The 21402-nt window shown below is 54.4% G+C and overlaps 1 protein-coding gene across 1 annotated transcript; it reads left to right on the top strand.

Annotated features, from left to right (window-relative positions):
- The first annotated feature begins 274 nt into the window (after window positions 1–274).
- On the top strand, window positions 275–20035 carry NLRP4 (NLR family pyrin domain containing 4). The gene is made up of 8 exons (XM_070063467.1): window positions 275–614; window positions 4151–5720; window positions 7556–7717; window positions 8069–8236; window positions 13542–13712; window positions 14986–15156; window positions 15237–15407; window positions 19724–20035. The coding sequence occupies exons 1-8, from the start codon at window positions 335–337 to the stop codon at window positions 19812–19814; spliced, it is 2784 nt and encodes a 927-aa protein (XP_069919568.1). The 5' UTR covers window positions 275–334; the 3' UTR covers window positions 19815–20035.
- The last annotated feature ends 1367 nt before the right edge of the window (window positions 20036–21402 follow it).

Here is a 21402-nt window from a genome sequence, read left to right as displayed (position 1 = left end):
TCCCTGCTAATGCACCTGAGAAAGCAGGGGAAGATGGCCCACGTGCTTGGACCCCTGCACCCATGTGGGAGACCTGGTTTTGGCTTGGCCCAGCCCCGCTGTTGCAGCTGTTTGGGGAATGAACCAGTGGATGGGACATCTCTCTTGTTCTCTCGCTCTCTCTCTTTCCCTCCTGCCCTCTGTAATTCTGCCTTTCAAATAAATAAAAATAAAAACAAGAAGTTGGTGACCACCTGAAAGAACTTGGGACTGCCTTACATTTTCTACAGGTTGCACTTCTGTCTTATTTCTGGCCACCGCCTCGTTGAAGACCAGCACCTCTGTCCCGGACAAGATGGCATCCTCCTTCTTCTCGGACTTCGGCCTTATATGGTACCTGGGGGAGCTGAGAAGGGAGGAGTTGGCCAAGTTTAAGGAGCTCCTCAGGCTGGAGACTTCGCAACTTGGAATCCAGCAAATCCCCTGGGCGAAGGTAAAGGTGGCGTCCCGGGAAGTTCTCGCGGACCTGCTGACCAAGCACTATGGGGAGCAGCAGGCGTGGGACATGACCTTGAGGATATTTCACACGATGGGCAGGGAGGACCTCTGTGAGAGGGCCAGAAGAGAGAGCGCAGGTGAGTGGGCCCGCGGGGATGAGGCTCGGGCCACAGCTGGGGTGGCTTCTCCCAGCAGAGCCAGACTGTGCGGTGGGAAGATGCTTTTCTGGTGGGGAGGACACAGAACACGTGGCCTTGGTGGTTCTGTGTGGTGGAACATCGGCGTGTGCCTGAACCTGGGTTGTACCTCTCTCTGGCTCTCCCGGGATTTCACCCTAACTGGAGAACTTGCATCCAGGCCAGGAGCTCTCCAAGGAGACGCTGTGGTGCGGGAACTGTGGGTCTGGCCCACCAAGAGCAGCAGTCGGCAGCTGCCGTACATCATATATGATGTCTATACGTGTATAATGCATGTATGACGTAGACCTGCGCAATGTGTGTAAATACACTGAGGCTCACTGATTGTCACGTGTGCTTCCTCTGCCATCAAGTGCAGCGCTCCACGGGATTTCTGAGTTGTCTCGAATGCATGCATTGTAGAGAGAAGCTCTTGTTGGAGAAGCTGTGATACACGAACGATGTCTTCTTTTTGTGTGTATTATTTAGCTTTAGCATTGCACAGTCTTTAACACTCCACCACATCCGCTTCGTATGCAGACAGTGTACACGGACACATGGATGCTGCTTTTCCTGACAGCAGGGCTGCTAACATCACAGCCGGGGATTCTTGACAATGGTCGTGTGGGGAGAGCGGGGAGGGGCGTGTGGGCAGAGCGGGGAGGGGCATGTGGGCAGAGCGGGGAGGGGCATGTGAGGAGAGTGGGGAGCGGGGAGGGGCGTGTGGGGAGAGTGGGGACGGGCAGGCGTGTGGGGAGAGGAGAGCGGGGACGGGCGTGTGGGGAGAGGAGAGCGGGGACGGGCGTGTGGGGAGAGGAGAGCGGGGACGGGCAGGCATGTGGGCAGAGCGGGGAGCGGGGAGGGGAGGGGCGTGTGGGGAGAGGAGAGCAGGGACGGGCGTGTGGGCAGAGCGGGGAGGGGCGTGTGAGGAGGGCGGGGAGGTGGCCATGGCTGTGTGCTCAGGGAAGCAGTGTTTCCTCTGAAACCCAGTGAAGACAGGAACACAGCTTCTACACTTTCTATGTGTTAACTTCCACAAATAAGAGAAAATGTGGTGTTTGCCTTTCTAGTCCAGCGTACGTCACACATAATGATCTCCAGGCCCACGCAGGGCAGTCCTTTTTAAATTGTACATTTTTGTGGGGTGTAACACGAGACTCCAATACTCGTGTGCAGTATGTAATAATCAAATTGGGATGGTTACTGTTTCTGGTTCCTTTTTTTTGTTTGTTTTTTACTCATATATAGTAGTTACACCCCATTCTGCAATGCAGTGTGATACTTCAGTACATGTCTATAGTTCATACTGATCAAGTTGGGGTGGCTAATATTTCTGTTTCTTTAAGGATCACATTTATATCTATCCTGGCATAAATTGTTACTGTTTCTTTGCATTTTTTTTATTTGACAGATAGTTAGACAGTGAGAGAGAGGGAGACAGAGAGAAAGGTCTTCCTTCCGTTGGTTCACCCCCCTAATGGCTGCTACGGCCGGAGCTGCGCTGATCTGAAGCCAGGAGCCAGGTGCTTCTCCTGGTCTCCCATGGGGTGCAGGGGCCTAAGCACTTGGGCCAGCCTCCACTGCCCTCCGGGCCACAGCAGAGAGCTGGACTGGAAGAGGAGAAACCAGGACTAGAACCCAGCGCCCATATGGGATGCCGGTGCCACAGGCAGAGGATTAACCGAGTGAGCCACAGCACCGGCCCCATCTTTGCGGTTTTTTAAAGATTTGCTTATTTGAAAGGCAGAGTTACAGGTATGCCATAGAAACCGGGGGTAAGAAAGCTCCCTTGGTTCAAACAGGCGCCAGAGACGGTGGTGGGTCAAGCGGTTGATGAGGCCATCAGGCTCAGCTGGAATCCTCAGAGCTGGGCAGCAGTCCCTGTCTTCTACAACATGCAGCCTCCGCATCAGACCTTAGCCGTCACAGCATTGCTGGGTTTAGACTGCAGCCTACATGACCTGGGACCACACTCCAGTAGTCGGTGGGGCCAGTATGTTTGTAAAAAAGATACCAGGGGCAGATTTCTTAGGACAGACTTCTGACTGGAGTTCACAGACACAGAACTTAGGACGTCTTCCCTCCCTAGACAAAATCCCAGTGGCAGCTGCTTCACTAGTTAACTGGGGGCAGCTGCTTTTCAAAGTGAGTGTGTGTGTGTGTGTGGGGGGGCACCTGATTTCCTTCCTTTGTCTCTGTCTATAGGCAGAGAGGTCTTCATCCCAAATGGCTGCAGCAGCCCGAGCTGGGCCTATCTGGAGCCAGGAGCTTCTTTTGAGTCTTCCATGTGGATTAGGGGCCCAAGCACTTGGGCCATCTTCTACTGCTTTCCCAAGCCACAGCAGAGAGCAGGATGGGAAGTGGAGCAGCCGGGACTAGAACTGGCACCCGCGTGGGATGCCGCACCTCAGGCAGAGGCGCGGGCCGCATTCTTTGCATATTTCAAGCTTCTCTGGCAGGAGGTAGCTCTCTGTTAGACTTTGTTCTTTGCCCTCACAGTGACATGCTCCCCAGATAGCTTCAGTAGCCAGAGCTGGGCGGCAGGGATTCACCTAGTGCGGCATCACCCTCTGCCAGGCATTCCAAGAGAGGTGCAGGCGTCCGAGCCACCAGGCCCAACACCCGCCCCGTCACCGTGTTTGACTTGTGAAAAGTGATTTATGCGAAGAACACTCTTTGAACTTGCAACTTCAATACAACAAAAGGGCGTTGCTGGAGTGTACTTCAGGGAGGTCTGAAGGTAGACCTTCCTGTGGGTGGCTGAGCCTTTACCTCCCTCCACAGCCGGGCCAAGGTCGTGCCCATGTAGTTTGTCCTTGGAGAGTTACGAAACACGGAACTAAAATCGTCAGAGCAGTTGACAGAACCAGGGGCGCAGAAAGGCACTAAGGGATGAGAAAAATGCCTAATAAGCCTGGGGCGCTGGTGGATCCTCGCTGACACCAGGCTGCCACTTGGAGCAGCTAGGAACTTCCGGGGGTGGAAAGATTGGGAGAAGCCATTGTCCTGCCTGCCCGGTGGGTTAGTGCGGCATCACCTGCCTTCCCAGGGGCGCTAGATCAGATCCGTCACCTACGTCCAGGCAAACCCATTAACAGTCACGCAGGGACGTAGCGAAAATTTCTCTTCTACAACAGCCCCCCACATACTTGGTCCATCAGCCACCATTCACTCACAGAAAGCAAAGACCACCCCACTTGTGGAAAGAAGAGTCCTTTTTATAAGGGAGTTTGTTTCCAATACTTTCGGGATGGCTGAAGGATCAAGTTCCAGTCTGGTGCGCCTGAAATACAGCTCTGAATTTCACCACCAGGGCAATCTCCCTCTCCCCTCGCCCTCCCCACCTCTCTCCCTCCCCCCTCCCCCCTCCCCCCTCCCCTCCCTCTCTCCTCTCCCCCTCGGCCTGAGGGCTATAGTCTGCAGATCCCCGAGAAGAAAAGCTGCTGTAGAAATGAGTGTCCACCTCTAACACGCGGTGCTGTCTCTCGCCCTCCCAGACTCAAGGCCGACAAAGATGTATCAAGACCACGTCAGGAGCACATTTCCCCACGTGTGGTCCAGAGACTCCTTGTTTAGAAGTCACGAGTTCGAGTGGAAGCTGACCCAAGAGGAACGGGAGACTTTAAAATTCGTCTTAGCTCCGACGGACACCGGAAGACAGTTCCATACCGTGGTCTTACAGGGATCCAGAGGGATCGGGAAGACGGCACTGCTGAGGAAGCTGATGCTGGCCTGGTCGGACGGCAGCATCTACCAAGACAGGTTCTCGTACGTTTTCTACCTCTGCTGCCGAGAGGTGAGGCAGCTGGCCAGCACGAGCCTGGCGTCGCTCATCTCCAGAGACTGGCCTCACCACTCCACTCCCCTGGCGGATGTCGTGTCCCAGCCTGAGAGACTCCTGTTCCTCGTCGACAACGTCGAAGAGATGAGCGGTGACATGGCCGGGCCCCCGTCCGATCTGTGCAGCCACTGGTTGGAGCCGCGGCCGGGGAAGGTGCTTCTGCGCAGCCTGCTGGCGAAGTCCCTGCTCCCGGCCGCCTTCCTGCTCCTCGCGGTCACGCCCCAGTGCCGAGGGGAGCTGCTGAGTGGGCTGCAGGATCCGAGCGTTAAAACAGTCTTGGGATTCAGCAGGAACAGCAAGAAGCTGTATTTCGGCAGCTTGTTTTCAAACAAGCGTAGAGCCTTGGAAGCCTTCCAGTTGGTGAACAGAAACGACCGCCTCTTCTCCATGTGCCAAAACCCCATCCTTTGCTGGCTCGTGGGCACGTCCATGAAGCAGGATATGGACAGGGGCAGAGATGTGGCGCTGACCTGCCAGAGCGTCACCTCTACGTTCATCTCCTTCATCTTCAACGCGTTCACACCCAACGGTGCTGCGTATCCAACCCAGCAGAGCCAGGAGCAGCTGAAGAACCTGTGTTCCCTGGCTGCGGAGGGCACGTGGACACACATACAGTTCTTCAACCAGGAGGTGCTCGGGAGAAACGGGATCGGGGACACGGCCATCCCCACACTGCTGGACACCAAGGTGCTGCGGTGCCGGGCGCCCGAGAACTTGTACGGCTTCCCCCATAAGGCTCTGCTGCAGTTCTGCACCGCCCTGTTCTACCTGCTGCAGCACCCCAGCGCACACCCTAACCCTGCAGTCCAGTGCACACGGACGCTACTGCTGACCGTTCTGAACAGAAACAGGTCTTCGATCTTGCTGGGGTTGTTCCTGTTCGGCCTGTTAAACGAAAGGGAGCGACAGAAGCTGGATGCGTTCTTTGGCTCAAACCTGTCCCGACAGAGAAAAGAGGAACTGGAGCAGTTGCTGCAGAACATAAGTGGGTGTGCAGATTTTCACCCGCAGGTGGATTTCTTGGTCTTGTTTTACTGTCTCTCGGAGATTCAGGACGACGTCTTTGCAGGGCAAGTGATGGCCTGCTTCCAAGAACTGAACTTGACCTTCCTTTCCAGCTCCGACCTGGGGATGGCTGCCTCCTACTTAAAACATTGTTACAACCTGAGGAAGCTTTGCTTTTCCATCCAAGCCCTGTTTAGGGGAGAAGACCCGAGGACGTACAGGTGAGCCCCTCCGTTTCAGAGTCCATCCGTGTGCTCAGACGGGTCTCTTGATGGAATAGTGCCTACTTGTATAGGGTCATGGTTAGACTCTTGCCTTTTCTGTCAAACAGGAGTTAGTTCAAGTCCCCAGTTGGCTCTCTGTGGAAAATTTTTAAGGATGTATTTACTTATTTGAAAGGCAGAGTGATGGAGGTAGGGGAAAAAAGAGAGGGAGAGAGCTCGTTGAGCCACTAGTTCACTCCCCAAATGGACACAACCGCCAGGGCTGGGCCAGGCCAAAGCCAGGAGCCAGATGCTCCATCCGGTCTCCCGAGTGGATGTCAGGGTCCCAACACTTGGGCCGTCTCCCACTGCTTTCCCAGGTGCATTAGCAGGGAGCTGGACTGAACGTGGAGCAGCCAAGACCCAAACCCCTACTAGGACTGGGCTGCCGGTGTTGCAGGCGGTGGCTTAACTGTGTACCACGACACTGGCCTGGTGTCTGACTCCAGTCACCGAACGTGTGTCCCCCAGTCCTGTACATTTTGCTGCAAATCAGAGTTTCATTCTTCTTGTGTTCAGACAACGTAACTGACGCTCAGTGACCTTGTCCCTGAGACGCATGCTTTCCTAGCTGCCGTTGTCCCATGAGGAAACTGGCCGTGGGGTTAGCGTTGGGACTCCCCATAAAGAAGACGTGATGGGATTTTGAGGTCATGGTCATGCTTTTCACCCTGAGTGGGTCACTGAGAACACTGCATTGTGTCTCACATACACCTGCCCATCATTCAGAAAAGCACCCAGAATCAATACTTACATCCCTCCCACTGGATCATAACTGGACTCCTTCTTCACATCCCAGCTTCAAAATACACTTTGAAAGTTACTCTAAGGATCTTATGGGGGTCGGCACTAGGGCTTAGTGGGTAAAGTGACCGCCTGTAGTGCCAGCATCCCATAGGGGTGCCAGTTCAAGTCCAAGCTGCTACACTTCCAATCTAGCTCTCTGCTATGGCCTGGGAAAGCAGTAGAAGATGGCCCAAGTCCTGGGGCCCCTCCACCTGCGTGGGAGACCTGGAAGAATATCTTGGCTTCTGCCTGGCTCTGCCCTGGCTGTTGGAGGCAATCTAGGGAGTGATCCAGCAGATGGAAGACCCCCCCCCCACACACACACACCTCTGCCTCTGCCTCTCTGTAACTCTGCCTTTCAAATAAATAGGTCTTTAAAAAAAATCTTGCAAATTCCAATTTGGTACTAGGCAAGATGGCTAAGAGGTGGATTGTGTTATGGCCATGGGACAGGTGAGGTGTCGCACCCCAAATTCAAGGGAGCTGGCCGGTTCCCAAGGGGAGGACGCTGCACACAGGCTGTTGGGGCTGAGGCAGGGGTGTCAAAGGTTGGGCTCAGCTGTGGTGTCTGGACCCACCTTTCACTGTGGAACGACGGGCACTGGACACAGGCAGGGCTCCTCAACCTTGGCACCAGAGGTGATTTTGGAGTGGCCTTCCTGGGGGTTGAAGGAGACTGTTCTGTGCGTTGTGGGGGGTGTGGAAGCATCCCTGGCCTCTTTTATATGCCAGAAACGCCGCTCCCTCCGGGGAACAGCCAAGCACGTCTGCGGCGTTGCAAGATGACCTGCGCTGACCGGGCTTCTCCCTGACTGCAAGAGGGGCTGGGTCACGTGCCTCCTGCCGCTGTGTCAGTGGAGGGGTGGGCGGGGGGCAGCTTCAGCATCGGTGGGCGGGCGGCTTTGGCCATGGTGGGGGGTGCCTTCGGCCGTCGGGGGCGGGGGCGGGGGCGTGGCTTCGGCCCTCGGCTCACTCGTGGAAAGCGTGTTCTTCCTTCTCCGCGGCAGGACGAGGCAGAACTTCTTGTACTGGTCTCAGATCTGCTCTGTGCTCGCCTCCAGTGAGCACCTCCAGGAACTGCAGGTGGTGGACAGCAGCTTCACGGAGCCTACCTTGGTGATCTTCTGTCATCAACTGAGGCAGCCCGGGTGCCGCTTGCAAAAGCTCATGTGAGTGCAAGGCAGTCCGGACCTGTAGCTCTTGTCTCGGACCAGCTGCGTAGACGGAGAGCTGCAGCCCAGGGCACAGACGCGGAGAAACGGGGTCCTGGCCTCTGCCCTCCACCGAGCGGCGGTCGCTCCTGGTTGGGGTCACAGCCGTCTGCAGTCGTTGGCAACTGTTCTGTGCGGGTGACTGGAAAAATCGGCTGGGGTTGAGAACCACCGGGCTAGCTGGCTGGGTGGTGAACAGTCTGAGCTAATTACGAAGTTGTCGTCGGAAGCCATCAAAGACAGACAGGCGCTCAGGCTGGGCTCCGGGGCCAGAGAGCAGGAAAACCTTAACAACGTTGGTTGTTGCAGGATGAATAAAGTCACCATGACGTGTGAGAAGCTGGCTTTCTTCGAAGTGTTCACTCACAACCCAGGCTTGAAATACCTGAGACTCAACCGCATGGCTCTCTCGTGGGATGACATGAAGTTGCTGCGTGAGGCCCTGAACCACCCGATGTGCGGCGTGGAGGGGCTCCTGTAAGTCTCCCTGGTCCCCAGGTCCCTGGCTGGAGGCCAGAGGGGACCGCGCGCTGTTCTCACTGCCCACCTCTGTCCACCTGTCTGCTTCCTGCCTGTCGTATGCAAACTAAACCTGCTGGGAAACCGAGGGCAGAGTACGGAAGCCAGTTAGTGACGCACGTTCTTGGGAAGAACAACTTGGCTATCATGTGACCCGGAAATTCCACTGTTCGGCGCGTGTTTGGCAGTTGCCTGGTTCCGTTTGCTAAAAGACAGACATGAAACGTTCGTGTCCGTTATTCATAACACTGAAAAAATGTCAATGAACCCTAGCGGCGAGTTCCATGAGAGAGCTGTGGTTGTATGCTCATCTTCCACGAGGGGGAACGGTCTGCAGCATAGGAAAAAATGGAGAGGAAACTCGCATGTCAGTGACGGGACTGTGTCAGACTTAGGGCAGACCGTGTGGTTTTATTGACATTCAAAGAACAGTGGAGATGTTGGTTAGGTTGGCGACAGGTGGGGAGCACAGGACGTAAGGGATGTGCCCACCTGGATGTGTCTAGACCTGGACGCTGGTAGCACAAGTGCATTGACCTTCTGAACGCACTTACAACTGGTGCGGCTTTTCCCTGCTGTACATGTGGTATATATATGCCAAGCATTTTTTAAAATCAAGTAAGAATCCCCCCCCTTTTCAAGACTTATTTTTATTTATTTGAAAGGCAGAGAGACAGAGACAGAGATCTTCCATCCACGAGTTCACTCCCCAAATGGCCGCAACGGCTGGGGCTGGAATGATCCGAAGCCAGGAGCTTCTTCTGGGTCTCCGACGTGGGTGCAGGGACCCAAGCACTTGGGCCATCCTCTACTGCTTTCCCAGGAACACTAGCAGAGAGCTGGATGGGAAGTGGAGCAGCCAGGACTCGAACTGGCGCCCATATGGGATGCTGACAATGCAGACAGGAGCTTAACGCTCTAAGCCACAGTGCCAGCCCCAGAATCCGCATTCATATTTAGTCTCTACTTAGTGCATTGGCATCAACAGGTTCAGATACTTCGCCTTTCGATGCTTTGCTATTTCTCTAAGCTCCCATCAGTCAAACACACAAAGATTCAAAGAGAATTAATGATACAATTCTCATACCAAAAAGCTTGTGCTTTTAAAATATGCAATGTAGCGATCTTAGTGTATAGTCACAGTGACGTGGAACCATCCTGGTCCTCTAATTCTGGAACATTCTCATCGCCTTGATAAGAAACCCCTGGCCTGTGGAAACCACTCCATGCTTGATAGGTTTTCCTCTTCTGGACATCTCATAGACATTGAATTACACAATGTGTGGGTTTTAGTGAGTGGTTTGCTTTCACTCAGCGCCATACTTCCAAAATTCATCAGTTTTACCACGTATCGGTGCTCCACTCCTTCTTGTCGCTAAGTAGTCTTCTTTTGTATCAGTAGAAGTGGTTTTGTTCATCTACTGAGAATATTTACATTGTTTCTTTTTTTTTTTTTTTTGACAGGCAGAGTGGACAGTGGGAGAGAGAGACAGAGAAAGGTCTTCCTTTGCCATTGGTTCACCCTCCAATGGCTGCTGCAGCCGGCGCACCATGCTGATCCAAAGGCAGGAGCCAGGTGCTTTTCCTGGTCTCCCATGGGGTGCAGGGCCCAAGCACTTGGGCCATCCTCCACTGCCTTCCTGGGCCACAGCAGAGAGCTGGCCTGGAAGAGGGGCAACCGGGACAGAATCCGGCGCCCCGACTGGGACTAGAACCCGGTGTGCCGGCGCCGCAAGGCGGAGGATTAGCCTAGTGAGCTGCGGCACTGGCTGCATTGTTTCTGACTCTTGACTCTTCTGAACAGTGTATCATGAACATTTTGGTTCAGTTCTCTTGGGCTAGTCTCTAGGAATGTAATTGCTGGGTCACATTTAACTTTCGGAGACACCATCAAATTACTTAGTGGCTGCACAATTTTATGTTCCCTCCAGCAATGTATAAGGGTTCTAATTTCTCCAATCCTTGCCAATATTTATTTTCCTTTTTCACATTATTATAGCCATCCTGACGGGTGTGAAGTAGAATCTCGTTAGGGCTTTTTAAACAGATTTATTTTATTTATTTGAAAGGCAGAGTGATAGAGGTAGGGGGAGAGATCTTGCACCTGCTGGTTTACTTCCCAAACAGCCACAGTGGCCAGGGCTGGGCACTCCAAAGCCAGAACCTAGAGCGCCCTCCAGCTCCCCCATGTGGCTGGCACAGGGGCCATCACTGGCTGCTCTCCCAGGCTCATGAGCAGGAGCTGGACTGGAAGCAGAGCAGCCAGGTCTCAAGCTGGTTCTGCAACATGGGAGGGGTGTCACAGGCAGGAGCTCAACCCGCTGTGCCACATGCCGGCTCTCGGTGGTTCAGGCTTTCTTTCCCCGGATGACCTGGTGAGGGTGAGCACCATCTCCTGTGCTTTCCGACCACGGTGGATCCTCTCGGGAGAAACTTCACCCCAGTCCGTCTCACGTTTTTAGTTGTGCCTTTGTTGGGTCACGAGAGTTCTTCATATATGTTGACATGCACGTGTGCTGACTGTGACTTACTGCATCCCATTCGGAGTTGTCTTTACTTGGAATTTGTTATTTTGGGTCTCTAGTACTTCTGGTGACCTGTGTCAGAAATCATTACGTAACCCAACATCGTTACGACGAATGCCGCTGTCTTCTAAAGTTTCGTTGGTTCTTCTTTTTCAAATAAATAAATCTTAAAAAAAAAGTCAGAATTAGAAGGAGAGGCAGAGAGAGAGAGAGGTCTTCCATCCGCTGGTTCACTCCCCAGATGGCCACAATGGCCGGAGCTGCGCTGATCCAAAGCCAGGAGCCGGGAGCTTCTTCCGGGTCTTCCACATGGGTGCAGGGGCCCAAGGACTTGGACCATCTTCTACTGCTTTCCCAGGCCACAGCAGAGAGCTGGATCGGAATTGGAGCAGCTGGGACTCAAACCAGTGACCATTTGGGATGCTGGTGCTGCAGGCAGTGGCTTTACCTGCTACATCACAGCACTGGCCCCTGGTTCTTCTATCTGAAGATTCATTCTGAGTTCCATTTTGTGTGCAGTCTGAAGTAGGCTCATCCTGTTCTCACTTCCTGAACATCAGGTCTGGAATCTGGGAATAACTTTGAAACACACCTTCCCCAACAGTCTTCCCAGAGCGATGTGAGCAGCCATGGGCGGGTGACTTTCCAGCTACACTTTCATTTTTATTTTTTATTTGACAGAGTCCGACAGTGAGAGAGACAGAGGTCTTCCTTTCACTGGTTCAGCCCCCAAATGGCCTCTACGGCTGGTGCTGTGCCGATCCAAAGCCAGGAGCCAGGTGCTTCTCCTGGTCTCCCATGCAGGTGCAGGGCCCAAGCACTTGGGCCATCCTCCTCTGCCCTCCCGGGCCACAGCAGAGAGCTGGACTGGAACAGGAGCAACCGGGACTAGAACCCGGTGGCAGCATGGGATGCAGGCACCATGGATGGAGGATTAACCAAGTCAGCCACGGCGCCGGCCCCCAACTTTCATTTTTCGATAACAACCATGGCTGTTTATGTCTTTGCTCTGTTGTCCCTGAGCCTGGTTTATTTTCTGTGGCAGCAGAGGTAAGGAGAGTGCAGGACTTAATAAACCATACCCCTGGCAGCACAGAGCTGCTTGGTCGGACCACAGCAGCAAGCCCCGGGACGCCCGCTCCAGGCTTCCTCTGGGGAATGCTCTTTTAGGAGACGCCTCTTGCCCAGAGGCCCCTTGTTCTAGAGTGGACACGTGCAAAACCTAAGTGGGGCCCAGCTGAGGGGTGAGTTTGGGAATAGCACACAAGCGTCCCTTTAAAACACTCACACATACATTGTGGTCAAGCATGGTTGCCCCGTGGGGATTCAGAGGGTGGGGTGGGGTCCTTGCAGACTACACTGTGTGTTTCGCATGTCTCCCAGGTGCAGGGAGAGGAGTCCCTGGCGGGGGTGGTGCTAAGAATAGATAAGCTGGGACCGAGCGAGTCCCAGTGGACTTCCATCAGGGCCTAGGCGACGGGTCAGTGGGCATCGGGGATGGACTCGAGTTCAGTGCGGTTTACGTGGACAGCAGATGTTTGCTTCTTGTCTGTGGTAGGGTTAGGGGCGGAGACGTCAGTCCATGGGATTTCCCCTTCCCGCAGGCCGGCGAGCTGTGGCCTTGCCCCTGACGACTGCAGAGTCTTGGCCTGGGTCCTCTTCTCCGGCCAGAGGCTGCAGCAGCCCCCTTAGGGGAGGGATGCACCTGCTGCCCGGCCTGTGTGTAAGCAGGCGTCGGGTGGTCTGTCCGTCAGCAGAGGTTTGTCAAGGCGCGGAGCCTGAGAATCAAAGCCTTGGGTTCTAGCCCCGGGTCTGCAGGTGCGCACGACCTCTCGTGCGAGTTGTGTAACCTCTCCCTCTCGGCTTGCTCCTCTGTAAACAGAAGGGGCAGTGACCAGCACGTGAGGTCAGCCCAGGCTCGGGGGGATCCACATCTGTGAGTCCCACCCACCGCAGACCACAAACATCAGAAAACATGGCATCTCATTATTCCCTGAACACCAGACAGTGAAACTCCTGCTGACCTGGTATTGTCATTGTGACGCATTGGTGTCGTAAGTGACCGCAGAGGTGGCTTAAAGTACTCCCTCCCCCTCCCCCCCTTTCCCTCCTTCTCCCTCCCTCCCCTCGTTCCCCCTCCCTCTCCCCCTCACTCTCAGAGCAGTCATGATGATCCAAGGGGCACACCTGTAACCAGTGTGTCCTCAGGGTGTTTGTCTTCCTGTGATCCAAGGTTTCCCCTATTCCACCTCGGCTTTGGGACTCTATCAGTACCCTGGGGTGACCCTCCAGGGGGCAGTGTTGGCTGGGGTTGGGGGGCTCACAGAGAGGCTGGGATGGAAGGTGGCTTCCCGGACCAGGTTCTGATCCGTGTGCACAGCGCAGAGGCCTGGGAGGAGCCTTCTGCGGGGTTCGGGGGATCTGAGCCTGGGGCTGTGGGGCACAGTGCTGTGCCGTCGGCCCAAACCCTCTGCGATCCGGAGGCACCAGGTGGAGGACCCAGAATGGACCCACGCAGGGAAGGAGATGGAATTAGCTTTAAACTCAGCGCTACTCTTATTAAAAAAAAGAATTCTTCAAAGCGAGACCTAGAAGGATCAAGAGCAAGGAAAAGACCGGGTTTGCGGGGGGATTCTGTGTGCGAGGCCGCAGAGCCGTCGGCTGGAGTGGGTGCATGTGCCACGCCGTCCTGGGTGCCTTTTCCCTGCTCTCAGTTCACCTGTGCTTCCGTCCTACAGGTTGACCAGTTGCCACCTCAGTGAGGCCGCCTGGGAACTCCTGGCTCAAGTCCTCATTTCCAACTGCAGGCTGCTGTACCTGGACGTTAGCATCAACATCCTGGGAGACGCGGGGCTGAAGCAGTTCTGTGACGCCCTGAGACACCCCAGCTGCCGCCTGCGGTCTCTGCGGTGGGTTCCCCCGGGGCCAGGATGTCTGCCAGAGCTGGGAGGCGCTCGGTGCCGGGGAGACTGCGGGTCTGTGCTGAGGATGCGGGGTGGGGAGTGGGGGGCGGCTCCAGAGCCCCTGGCTGGGTTCTGTGGCATTGTCCCGGGGACAGATGCACAGCCTGACTCCCGTGCTGCAGGCTTGGCTCCTTGAGAGCGGCCGCACTATGCAGTCAGTGTGCAGAAAGGCTTGGGGGTGGGGGAGTCTGACTAGGCACAGGGGATGGTTTTATGGCTAGAACCATGTCTGCCAGTGTTCTCTGAGAGGGATAAATACCACGGGTGGGTGGAAAAATAGATCCCAAATCCCAGATACAAGGGTAAACCATGGAGGCAGGGTCCCCAAACCACGCGTGGGAATTAGCGTGGATGGAACAAGGGATGCTTTAGAGAGGAATGGGGGAGGAGGGCGTGAGGAGACCACCACATTCGTGCTGTGACAGTCAGGAGAAGGAACTCGTACAGTAAAACCAGCAGAAAGGGTGACATCCAACACGTAGAAATTATCAGTATAATTAAGACTGTAAGAGAGGGGTGAGGCAGGAGATCAGACAAAAGTAAAAGATGGGGACACAGAAGATAGATCTAGCAGGCAACATGGAAGAGAAAAACATGCAAACTATAAAAGAGAAAATGGAACTTGGAGGATGGTGCCAACTCACTTAGTGGGAATCCCCGGGGTGAAGGAGTTAGGCTGGTGCCAGTGGCCAGCAGAACCCATCAAGGAGACAAACTCAGACGTGCGCAGGGCAGAGTGAGCGGTGAGTCTTGGCAACGTGTGGGCGGCGTCCAAAACCAGCCCTGTGCTCAGGACTTCCGACGTGCGACAGCAAGAGCGAAACCCACCAGGGAGCCAAGTTGACGTCCTAGGGCCAGAAAGCGGTAAGGGGATCGCTGGGCTGAGGTGAGGACAGAGTGAGTGTGGGCATAGAGGTCTCCAGCCCGGACACTGCACCCTGGATGTGCCAGCTCTCAGCTCTGCAGAGAGGGGGCACAGGACAGACGGACCTGACCCCAAACAGAGGCAAAAAAGGACCAGATTAGGACTTGCGTCCTTCTAGTCGTATTGAATACTAAGAACGAGTGTTTCCGGATTTTTTTAACGTGCATGGGTTTGGCACAACCTCAGGAGTGTGGTAAACGCCGCTGAGCTGTTCGGCAGTTAACTTCCCGTGATGTGGATCTCCCCCACGCAAAGAGACGCGTGGGGGAACGTGAGACCATTCTTCCTTTGCAGCGTGTTCGAATGTTTGATCACCGCCGCCGGCTGTGGAGACCTGGCCCAGGCTCTGGTCGGCAGCCAGGACCTCAGGTGTCTGCAGATTGGGAGCAACGCTATAGGGGACGCCGGCGTGAAGCTGCTGTGTGAGGCGCTGGTGCAGCCCAGCTGCCACCTGGAGACCCTCGGGTAGGTCCTGCCAAGGCTCCCATCCTCACCATGCGTTGCTTCTCGGCTCACCTGCTTCTCACCCTGTGTCTTGATTGCAGGCTGCAGATATGTGGGTTAAGCAGCGCCTGCTGTGAGGATCTGGCTTACGCTCTCACCGGCAGCAGGACTCTGCAGGATTTGGACCTGTCCTGCAACGCCCTGGACCACAATGGGCTGGCTGTGCTGCTGGCAGCCGTGAGCCACCCAGGGTGTGCCCTGAAGGTGCTGAGGTGAGCTGCCAGGGGTCCTGCTTGGTGGGAGGCATCCTTGGGCTTGGAAGGGATGTGCTGGGACCGGAAATGCACTCTGACCCTTTGCATTTCAAATGCAAATACCATGCCCCCTTTGAGGGGCAGTGAGTGCAAAGTCCTGGCCACCAGTGATGCTCCCTAAATGACCGTTCTTGGTACTAGTATAATGCAAACGGTCACTGCACAAGAGTGGCACACTTACAAATGCAGTTGTGTATCCGTAGATCTCTATGTTGGTAAACATAGCCTCTGTTGACACAGAAGGCCCTGAGTTAGGACATTTTGACTTTACAAAAGTGTTGGTTTGCACTTTCTTTTTTTTTTGTAAAGACATTTATTTACTTGAAAGACTGAGTTGGAGAGAGCAAGAGAGAAGAGAGTGAGAGAGAGAGAGAGCAAGAGAGATATTTCATTCACTGGTTCAATCCCCAAGTGGTGGTAACGGCTGAGACTGGGCCAGGCTGAAGCCAGGAGACTGGAACTTCATCCAGGTCTCCCACATGGGTGCAGGGACCTAAGCACACAAGTCCTCTTCCTCTGCTTTCCCAAGTGCATTAGCTGGGAGCTGCACCAGACGTGGAGCAGCCAGGACTCGAGTCAGTGCTCAATGGGACGCCAGTGTTGCAGGTGGGCAGCTAAACCCACTCTGCCACAGTGCTGGCCTCAGACTGGACAATGTTTGCCATTTTTCCATATTCACTTCATGTGTAGGTGTTGAACACGTATGCATGGATACCTTTTTTCTCAAACAGGGACATGAGTACGAAATGTGGGGTCATGACAGTGATTACAGAGTGAGGAAAGACGGGTATTTTGTCGTGCAGATGATAGCATTCAGTGGAGACAATGTTGATGATGATCTGTATGCCCATATGCCGTCACGTGTCTATGCTCTGCATCTGTTGACTTCCACATACGAGAGAGAGCACGTGGCATTTGTCTTGGTGGGTCTGAGTTGTCACTTAGCACCCAGTTTGTTGCAGATGTCAGGATTTTGTTCTTGTTTATGGCTGGATAGTATTCTATTGTGTGTGTGTGCACACATTTTCTTCATCCAGTCATCAGCTTATGGACCTCTAGCTTGGTTCATATCTTTGCTGTTGTGAATTGAGCTGCTATAAACATGGAGTTGGATGTGGCTCTCTCATACGCTGACTTCACTTTCCAGAAATGGGATAGCCAGGCCGTATGGAAGATCCGTATGTAGCTTTTGAAGAATCTCTATAGTGTTCTCCATAATGATGGCACTAATTAGCATTCCCAGCAACCATATATTAGGGTACCCTTCTTGACTTAGGGTTTTTTTTTTTTTTTTGACAGGCAGAGTGGACAGTGAGAGAGAGAGAGACAGACAGAGAGAAAGGTCTTCCTTTGCTGTTGGTTCACCCTCCAATGGCCGCCGCGGCCGGCGCACCGCGCTGATCCGATGGCAGGAGCCAGGAGCCAGGTGCTTCTCCTGGTCTCCCATGGGGTGCAGGGCCCAAGCACTTGGGCCATCCTCCACTGCACTCCCTGGCCACAGCAGAGAGCTGGCCTGGAAGAGGGGCAACCGGGACAGAATCCGGCGCCCCGACTGGGACTAGAACCCGGTGTGCCGGCGCCGCAAGGCGGAGGATTAGCCTAGTGAGCCGCAGCGCTGGCCTGACTTAGGGTATTTTTAATTAATCAAGATGTATCACACCATGAGTCAAGGAGGATCTATTCTTGTACATACACAGGTATTATAATTGACAGTATGTAAATGTAGAGTTGATGTAATTTTAACTTGCAAAGATATAAAACAAATTATTTGTATGTTATTATTTATTAGGTAACTACACATAAATCCTTAGCATTTCTCTTTCTCTTCATTTTCCTTTACCCTTTTCCGAGAAATATGTGGTCGAGACAATCCTAAGCAGTTACTAGGCCATTCCTTTCTGGAAAATGGATGTATAAGATGTCAGGTTAAAACTGCTGAAACTCCAGAGTGGGGGGGTTGGCGTGGCCGTTGAGGCTGCACTTGGCATGTCCACATTCCACGTTGGAGGGCCTGGGTTCAAGTCCCGGCCCCTCTCCTGATTCCAACGTCCTGTTAATGTGCCGCTGGGGGAAAGCAGGTGACGGCTCAAGTATTGGGTTCCTCCTGACCTGTGTGTTAGACCTAGACAGAGTCCCAGGCTCCTGGCTTCAGTGCTGCCCACCCAGGCCACTGCACATGTGGGTGTCTGGGGAGTGAACCAGTAGATGGGTGGTGTTCTCTCCCCCCCCCCCCTCAAAAATGAAAAAACCATAAAGAACCTTTGAACTGCAGTGCTGGAAAGCAGTCTCTTCTCTTCTCTGCTGAAAGGTTCACTTGCTGGAAGCCCGTCTTTGTAATCTCCGTCGGGGCTGGTGCTGGAAGCCCGTCTTTGTAATCTCCGTCGGGGCTGGTGGTGGAAGCCCGTCTTTGTAATCTCCGTCGGGGCTGGTGCTCTCTCTCTAACTTGCGCTCACAGCTCAAAACGTTCCTCTCTGAGTCTTGGAGATCTGTGTGGATTCCTAGCTTTTTCGTGTTTGGCTCTGTGGCCTGGGCCAGGCACCTGTTCTGTCTGTGGGTCAGTCCTCTTTGAAGAACAGGAATAATTATCTGACGTGGTGATTATGAAAATAGACACCGGATGGTAAGATAAATTTGATGAAACCAGATAGGTGATTTTCACACTCACGTGAGGGTTTTGCTTTGGTTTTTCCCTGACGTGGAATCTTTGTGGGTTTTGACGGAAGACAGTGTAATCTTTCACCACACATCTCAGGTCAGGTCATTAGCATTTCCATTTCCTTATTTCTGTTTGGAGTCTCTCCACTTCTCCCCCATGGACAAACTCACAAAGATGTGTACTAAGACACTTGGGTACACCAAAGAACATAGCTTACTCTGGCAATGAGGTGGAGCGACTTGGAACCTTTGCAGCTAAACAGATACCAGGGACAGGGAGCATTTACGTCTAAGAAGCGAGACAGGATCTTCAGTCCTCTGTCGGATGCAAGGCAACAGAGTGTGGCATACAACAGCAGGGACCCCAGAACCGCGTGGCTGGGATGGGTAGCCTCACCCTAGCACACTCAGGTTTTGTTTAACTTGGGCCAGTTCCTTAACATTGCTTAGCCTCAGTGTCTGCATCACAAATAAGAATGTGAAACTTTCATGAAATAAGCATGTGGGGCCAGTGTTGTGGTGTAGTGGGTAAAGCCACCACCTGCAGTGCTGGCATCCCATATGGGTGCCGGTTTGAGACCTGGCTGTTCCACTTCCAATCCAGCTCTCTGCTATGACCTGGGAAAGCAGTAGAAGATGGCCCAAGTGCTTGGGCCCCTGCACCCACATGGGGGACCTGGGAGAAGCTCCTGGCTCCTGGCTTTGGATCGGTGCAGCTCCGGCCATTGGGGCCAATTGGGGAGTGACCCAGCAGATGGAAGACCTCTCTCTCTGCCTCTGCCTCTCCTTCTCTGTGTAACTCTTTCAAGTAAATAAATCTTTTTAAAAAAATATGCACATAAAACCCTTCACAGAGGGTTGGACCAGGCTCTGGGATGATGGGAACTAGTGCTATTTTGTCTTTATTTTTTTCATCTACCTGGAAGGCAGAACAACAGAGATTTTCATCCACTTTCGGTTCACTCTCCAAATGCTTGCGACAGCCAGGCGTGGCCCAGGCCAAAGCCTGAAGCCAGGATCTCCATCCAGGTCTCTGATGTGGGTGGCAGGGGCCCGAGCACTGGAGCTCATCTGCTGCCTCACGGAGGTGTTGCAGGAAGCTGGATCTGAAGCTGACGAGTGACGACTCGGCCCGGCACTACAATACGGGATACGAGTGTCCCAAGTGGCACCTTAACCCACTGTGCCTCGATATCCACTCCGTTCTACCTCTTCAAAATAAACACAGCTTCAGGCTTCCGCCCCGGCTTCCCGACTCCTCGTGCAAACGTTAATGTTTCCGTGGAGTCAGAGCTTTGGGTATCACAGATTCCGGACGTGTGTGCTGCTGGACCGGGGTGCAGGTGGCAGGGGAGGGGAGACCTGCGTAAGCCTTGGCGCCCCTGTGTGCATTGACATCAAGTCCATTGCTTGAAGTCCGTCATGTGTGGGCTGGAGGACTTAGACATGAATGGGGGCTGCTGTGTTTTCTTTTTTGGAGAGTCGGGAGTGGACACTTTGCAGATCCCACCGTGTGGTGGCCAGGCCCTTCCCCTGGTAGGAAGGGATGGAGAAATTAGGTGCAGAGGGGAGTCCTAGAGAGGTGGGGACTGAACAGGGCCTCTCTTGTATTTGACAGGCTGAAACACATGGAACTCGGAGAGGAAACCCAGGCGCTTCTGACGGCTGTGCAAGAGCGGAATCCCTACCTGAGGGTCATCAGCCAATGACACGGACAGGCCGGGCTCATGAGAGCAGACTCCGCCTGCAGGCACTGTCATCCCATGCGGGAACCGATTGGGGGCTGGGCCTGGGCCCCCGGTTGTCTGCGCTCTGCACTCGGGCGCGGTGGCTGTGCTGGGAACTCGGGCGATGCGGTTTCCCTGGGAGTGAGGGTTTTAACTTGCTCGGTGGCCTTGGACGAGCCACGGACAATTTTAAACGCTCAATAAAGTAGTCTTTGTTTAAACACTTGGCAGACTCTTGAAGTGGGCTTCCTGCTGGTGAATGCCTGCAGCGGAGTGCGGGTTGCAGAGGCTGTGGCCCTCTCCAGGATCCTGGCTGCGTGGGGAGCCCCAGTGAAGCTGGCCTGACTCCACCACCTCTGTCGGCCCCACTGTGGGGCAGCTCTGCCTCTCTCTTCTTTGTTCCTATGAAGGTGTTTTGAAAGTTAGTTGTTGGGGCTGGCGCTGTGGCATAGCAGGTAAAGCTGCCACCTGCAGTGCTGGCATCCCATGTGGGCGCTGGTTATAGTCCTGGCTGCTCCACTTCTGATCCAGCTCTCTGCTGTGGTCTGGGGAAGAAGTTGGAGGATGGCCAAGTGCTTGGGCCCTGCACCCACATGGGAGACCTGGAGGAAGCTCCTGGCTTTGGATGGATCCAGCTCTGGCCATTGCAGCCAGTTGGGGAGTGAACCAGCAGATGGAAGACCTCTCTCTCTCTGCCCCCTCTCTCTGCCCCCTCTCTCTCTCTGCCCCCCCTTCTCTGCCCCCTCTCTCTCTGCCCCCCTCTCTCTGCCCCCTCTCTCTCTCTCTCTGCCCCCCCCTCTGCCCCCTCTCTCTCTCTCTGCCCCCCCTCTCTCTGCCCCCTCTCTCTGCCCCCCTCTCTCTCTCTGCCCCCCCCTCCGCCTCTCTCTCTTTGCCTCTCCTCTCTCTCTGCCTCTCCTCTCTCTGTGTGTGTAACTCTGACTTTCCAGTAAATAAATAGATCTTTTAAAAAAAGGAAAGTTGTTGAAATTCAGAGAGGTTGACATCACCCCTTCACCCCTTCCCTCTTGCAAACACCACAGGTAAGGCAGGGGCCTGGTGAGCAGCACTGCCGTCTCACTGCTGTCTCCCACGTCCCCCGGCCAGGCCTGTTGCGGGATTCCTGCAGAGCCCCAGTACAATTCCGTGTTCCTCTGTAGTGCTGGAGTGCAATGGTTCTTTACATGAGAGGAAGTCCCACCCACTGGCTCACTCCCCGTCGCTGTACCACAACGTGCACAAATAGACAGAAATCTGTTTCAGTTACAGTGAGGGCTTGGTGTGTGGTACAGCAGGTTTAGCCGCCACCTGGGATGCTTGCGGCCCCTACAGAGTGCCGCTTCAAGTCCCAGCAGCTCGAGTTCCGATCCAGTGCCCTGCTCATGTACCTGGGAGGCAGCAGGTGGTGGCTCAAGACCCTGGGCCCCTGCCACTCGTGTGGGAGATCTGGCTGGACTCCGGGCTCCTGGCTCTGGCCTGGCCCAGCCCAGCCCCAGCTGTTGGGGCCATTTGGGGAGTGACCCAGCAGATGGAAGATTCTCCCTCCTCCTCCCCTCCCCCTCCCCCCTCTCTC

Source organism: Oryctolagus cuniculus, chromosome 18, assembly GCF_964237555.1.
Source record: "Oryctolagus cuniculus chromosome 18, mOryCun1.1, whole genome shotgun sequence".
Taxonomy (NCBI): Eukaryota; Metazoa; Chordata; class Mammalia; order Lagomorpha; family Leporidae; genus Oryctolagus; species Oryctolagus cuniculus.
This window is presented reverse-complemented; position numbering and strand designations above follow the sequence as displayed.